Source organism: Mobula birostris, chromosome 9 (genome assembly GCF_030028105.1).
Source record: "Mobula birostris isolate sMobBir1 chromosome 9, sMobBir1.hap1, whole genome shotgun sequence".
Taxonomy (NCBI): domain Eukaryota; kingdom Metazoa; phylum Chordata; class Chondrichthyes; order Myliobatiformes; family Myliobatidae; genus Mobula; species Mobula birostris.
Window position 1 is genome coordinate 93,481,623 of NC_092378.1, and position 6,000 is coordinate 93,487,622.

General features: G+C 42.5%; 1 protein-coding gene across 5 annotated transcripts in view; it reads left to right on the plus strand.

Annotated features, from left to right (window-relative positions):
* The window catches only part of mafk (v-maf avian musculoaponeurotic fibrosarcoma oncogene homolog K), a 30,664-nt gene extending 25,145 nt beyond the window's left edge, over positions 1-5,519 (plus strand). For all 5 annotated transcript variants that reach the window (XM_072268400.1, XM_072268399.1, XM_072268398.1 and 2 more), the window contains one exon: positions 843-5,519. In XM_072268400.1, coding sequence (XP_072124501.1) covers positions 843-1,232 — 390 coding nt within the window. In that variant the 3' untranslated portion in view covers positions 1,233-5,519. The remainder of the gene's footprint in view (positions 1-842) is intronic.
* Positions 5,520-6,000: the final 481 nt, after the last annotated feature.

The window sequence follows — 6,000 nt, forward strand, 5'->3', positions numbered from 1 at the left end:
AGAGTAAGCCACACCCCCACAGGACAGTGTCACTCACCTTGTTTCGTATGTTCTCTACGCCAGTCGACAAATTCTGGCACTTAGAAGGATGAGCAGCAGATGCAAGGCGTCACCAGTTACTTTCAATAATGCAGACCTTGACGTGGGAATATATTCATTCTTTTGCTGTGACTGGGACAGATCTCTATTGCATTCACATGCACATGCATGGTAATGTTTCAAGAAGATCACCACTGAGGCTAATCCTCAATTGGCTTTACGGTCAAATACCTGAAGTACTGGGGAGCTCAGCAGGTCAAACAGCATCTGTGGAGGGAAATGGACAGCTGACGTTTCACATCAAGATTCTTCATCACCTAAGTAGTTCGATCCAAAACATCAACTATCCATTTCCTTCTAAAGATGCCCCCTGAACCACTGAGTTCCTCCAGCAGGTTGTGTGTTTCTCCAGGTTTCAGCACCAGCAGCCTCTTGGGACTTCTGGCCTTGTGGTCCATGTGCTGAGTATACTCCTCAGTGTGGCTAGGATAGCAGTCTTAAGATTTAGACCTAACTTCAAAGGATCAATGATAGATATTCAAGTGTGGATGGTACGTAAGTGATTCTATTCTCATGTTCTTTAAGATAGAGGTAATGTGTTCAGGAGGTGCTTTTGGATGAAGTGGAAAATCATAAAGGTTATGGAGTGACGTCTTTGGGAAGTAAATGGCGGGAGGTTGGTGGTTATTGTGAGAAGGGTGTGGTGAGGAGGGGGTGGGGTGGGGAATTGTTCTGGTGAGGAAGCAAGTAGAGGGATCAAGGTCAAGAAAGACAAGAACTTTGAAAGTGTTTTCTGGTGATAGGTGAAGAAGGAGGCCGGAGAGAATGTCCCGACCCTCAGCGACCAGGAGTTGGTCTCCATGACAGTCAGAGAACTGAATCAGCACCTGCGGGGCCTAAGTAAGGAGGAGATTGTCCAGCTGAAGCAGCGGCGGCGGACACTGAAGAACCGGGGTTATGCAGCCAGCTGTCGGGTCAAGCGCGTGACGCAGAAGGAAGAACTGCAGCGACAGAGAACCGATCTCCAGCAGGAGGTGGCCAAGCTGGCCCAGGAGAACGCCAACATGAGAGTGGAACTTGATGGCTTGCGCACCAAGTATGAGGCCCTTCAGAAGTACGCTCGCACTATGGCCAAGACCCCTACCCTACCCCCCACCAGTGTCATTACCATTGTCAAATCATCTGACTCCTAGGCTCTCCTCGGACGAGGAGGTTGAATTAAAGAACCAGAGCAGGTAAATGGAATTAAGGTACAGATGGCAGTCTTGAAATAATAGAATGGACAAGGTTTATCCTTGTTTCGATTTAAGGCAAGGCTCTTATATGACAACGTTTCTGGAGATAACACAGAAGCAAGATGCTGTTGCTCAGCAAGAGCCTCTCTCTTAATCCCATCTACCCTCAAAAACCTGGAATTGCCAATCAATAACTATCTTGTGCAGTGGTTAGTAAGTGCCTGCATTACCAGGCCAGAAGTCTGACTGAGTAGCATTGATTTTGCAGCTGGCTTTCCTGAGTTCAGGGAGGAAAATCTCCATCTATGGGATCAGTGTGGTAAGTCTGTAGACGGATTGGATGGGCTCCCCCTCCCCCATAGGTGCTTGGCTGATTATTCAACTTGGGCTGTTCACATTGCCATCTGAAGAGCTGAAACTCTGGAAGAATCTCCATTTGCAACAAAGATCAGGACTACTAATGCCGGTAGCTTTTAAGCAACTGTGGTTTCCATCTGGGGCTTTCACAAGCCAAAACGTTAGGGAATTCTGAGGAGAAATTGTGTAGTAATCAAATATTGTGTCTCTTGTAAGCTGTACAAAATATATCCTTTTATTCAGTTTCTCAGTTTCCATTGTAAACTTGTTCAATGATGAAATCTATGTAAGTGGCTTGTGGCCTAGATGTCTCCAAGCTTATGCTGAGTGAAAATTGCAGACTGAGAGAGGCCATTCTTGAATCTAGGTCTTATTCTGAGAGCCAGGTACAAGTTTATTTGGAGTCAGTATAAATTGAGACACGAGAGGACAGATGCTGGAATCTGAAGCAACAAGCGAAATGTTGGAGGAACTCAGCTGATCAGATACCATCTGTGGAGGAAAGTGAACAGTCAGCTGTCTACAGATCTACTTGACCCATCCAGTTCCTTCAGCATTTTGTTTATTGCTCAGATATACCCAATCTTGTGTAAGGTGTAAATGCTGCAATATGGACTGGGGGAAATAAACCTATATTACAGATTTCAAAGCTTCTGTCAATATGGTCTTTTAGAAAATAAATTGAATTTTACTGTCTTTAATTAGTTTTTAAAAGGGAAAGAATTAAAGTCCTTCTGTTTCCTGTGATTCCTGAGATACAAACAATTTCTAAACTTAGCAGGGTTGTGCAAAACTAAGGTGAAAATTCATTCAGTTCTGTGGCGTGATTTGGGAGACGCAGGTGCTGAGTGGGTTCCAAAATAGCAACTGAAGTGGCAGACATTGTACCAGTTATTGATGAAAGAGACTACTATCTGCTAATGGTTCGCACTGCAGGTAGGTTATGATTTCACCCAGCACACAGTGTTGATTTGACTGCAGAGTTGACATTTCGGAGCTCAATGCTTCAGCTAACCCCATACCATTTAAAGGGGTTCATCAACTACTTTTGGCTTGGTCGCTGGTTTATTCCTCTGGCCTCCGCTGCAACATGATTCAGCATTTGCTACTTTTAAGCGTTCTTGCAGATTGCCGAACTACTGACAGACGATCTAGATTTCAGGACGTTGCAGAAACCAGGCTCTCCTGGTTACCATGCACTTGCAGGGAGGGATTCTACACTGAGCACAGCACACTGGAGGTCGAGCAGCAGGAAGAGGAGGGTTGAAGGGTGCTCAATAGCAGGTCATGTCTATCCACAATTTTAGGGGAGTTTTTTAAAATCTGAATCTCAGCAATGGGCATGAAGACATTGTCTGTGTTACGAGAGGGACATCCTGCCTGAAATATATCGTATTGACCTCAACCAACAATGTCAGAGTTAAAATGGTAAGCTCCTTCTTAATGCAACAATAGTTAATTGATATCCACCACTGCATGAGGTTATCCCTAGGCCAGCCAATTCAAAGATGGTTGTTGCATTTCATTCTCTTACCAAGTAAAGAGTCATGCTTACCAGGACAGTTGGCTTCCCCTGATGCAGGCTGCTGTTGCCTGCACTTGTACCGAACCATTGGCAACACAACTAACGGGGCAGACTGATTAGACTGTTACTTTGGAGCCCCACTGTACTCTTCAGAAAGGGTGTTGAGAATCATGTTGATCTGATCTGTATCTGTGGTATCCTTCTTCCCTACCCTCAACTTTGATCCGTTTTCATATCATCTGCAAACTTGTTCATTAGACTTCCTACGCTTTCATCATATCAGCATACCCCTGCAATTGGAGTTTGTTTTCTTAGAAGACTGGCCGTATCATGACTTTCCATAATTCTAGTCCCTCCTATTTCTGCCGTTGAATCCTGTCTTCTTAGCAAATATGCGGAGATGCATTCACTGACTAATCCCATCCACTCCTGTAGGCATGCTGCATACAGGTACAGGATTTGCTGATTTTCTTCAGGACTGTTGTTTTAATTACCTAAAATGTATATTACATGGTTTGATAAATTATTATTAAAAAAGTATTGATAGAAGAAATTGCTTTATTAGTTTACAGAGTAAATCCCATAAGTGACTCCCACTGTGAATCAACAACCTTGTCTCATTCTTGGTAAACTAGTTCAACTCTGTGTATGTTTGTGTGTTGGACAAATTTTTATTGTGCATCTCAAATGTTTGTTGTGATGTGTGAATTCCATAAGGATGAATTTCAAAGGTTCAAAGGTTCAATTTAGTGTCAGAGAAATGTATACAATATACATCCAAAACATCCACGAAAACGGAGAGGTCCCCCAAAGAATGAATGACAGTTAAATGTGAGAACCCCAAAGCTCGACCCCCCCCCGCTCCCCCCTCCTGCGCATAAAATGGCAACGAGCAACAATCCCCCCTCCCACCACTGGCAAAACAAAAAGTGCACCTGCTACCGAGCACAAGCGTGAGCTAAGTGATAGCGAAGACACAGACCTTGCAGTTACCCCAAAGACTATCGCAATTTATCCGGCATTCGGCAACCCACAGGTTCTCTCTCTCCCTAGTAAGGGAGATGGGGGTGTCCCCCATTTTCACAGTGAGCAGGAGACATAACAACAACCCGCTGGTTTATGATGTTAAAAAGTCAGTTTTGTTGCTCTTTACAAGCTCTATCTCCGAAGATCGCAAAGATCTCGGGTCTTCGGGCCCACAGCGAAAGATTTTTCGGCCTCCCTGACAACACACGAGTCTCCTGCTTTGACACCGACCCTCAATCCGCCCATCTCTAGACCCCCGAGATCTTAGGCTTCCAAACACTAGGCCGCCTCTCAGGCTGACCCCTCGGCTAGTCCTGAAACCCCAAAAACGGGTCCCGTTCCCACAAGGAACCAAAGTCGGCGTGTAATCCAGGTCAGGGCCTTCAAAAGAACCCTGAAAGGGAAGAATAAAGATATTAAAGATGGAAATAGAGCTGTTTCCGAAGTTGCAAGCAAAGAAGTTGCCGTTTAGTGCGACTGCCATAATGCAGCAGTACACTGTGTATATTAGAACTAACAGAGGTCCCAGCAGGAATCCTTGCAGAACATCACTGGTCTTTACAGAACATCATTGGTCACAGACCTGCAGTCGGAAAAACATCATATCCACCAATGCCATAACTATGCTCAGCCAATCTTGTATCCAGTTTACTAACTCACTGTGGATCCCATGAGCTTTAATCTATGGGACTAACTTGTTCCTATGTTACTATTGTCAATAACAAAGTTATATACAAATCCAACTCAAGTATTTCCATCACTAAAATTATAAATTGTGAGATCTTAATGCATTCGAATCTTTGCATTAAGATCAATTCTAACAAATATAAATATCCCAAAAACAAGAGAATTTCTCACCCTGCTAAAATCCTCCAACTTCCTAATGATCAAAGTGGGGATCTGGGTCATCTGTATAAGAAAACTCAAACACCCATTGCATATCTTGTATACAAGAGACTGTTATTCACACTTGAAGGAAAATGTAAAAAACATCTTAACTGATCCCCTGAAGACCTCACTGGTAACTATTAAGGTATTCTGTTCAAAATCTATGTATAATTTAATCAAAGTATCAAACAAATATTAACAGTTTTTACCTCTTGTGCAGGTTTCAATCAGGCCTTTCCCAAACTAGTTGACCACTTAGTTAGCTTTCCAATGCAATACTCACTAAAATCCTGAGACAATGGGTCTTGAAGTTTCAGTACCTAAATACTTTTCGTAAGACCAAGAATCAATAAACTCTAGATCTATCTTACTCGTACATCATCTTGGAACATTGCTATAAATAAATATCTTGTATTTTGAAATAATATAAAAAAAAACTGTTGTCTTAATGTTTTTGATGGTGTTTCTTTTTTCCTTTGGACAAATTCTTCTCAGAATATTGAGGTTGTTACCCATGCCTTTATGAGAATCCCTAACTGCAGCCACAGCATCAAAAGCGAGGGTGTAGCATCAGATGTTATCTTGATTGAGATGAATATCTCAAAACACTCTATCTTTCTTCCTTTCTTCCTTGTTTGACATACTTAAAATACAATAAACATCATGCAATTAGATAAGATAGAGTGTGGGTCCCCTTGGTTGATATCCTTCTTAATGGGATTCCCTCTCGCATGCACAATCATCATTAGACAAGTCTGAGTACAACTGGAAGAATGTATGGATAAATTTTAGTATACATCCTTAAAACTCTGGGCCCAATTATTGATAACCAACTATAAATATTGTCAATTGTTAACTTCTTTATTAAAGTCCATGTGGACAATATGCACTGTCCTACCCTTGTGAATTATCTTCATTACCCCAAAAAGA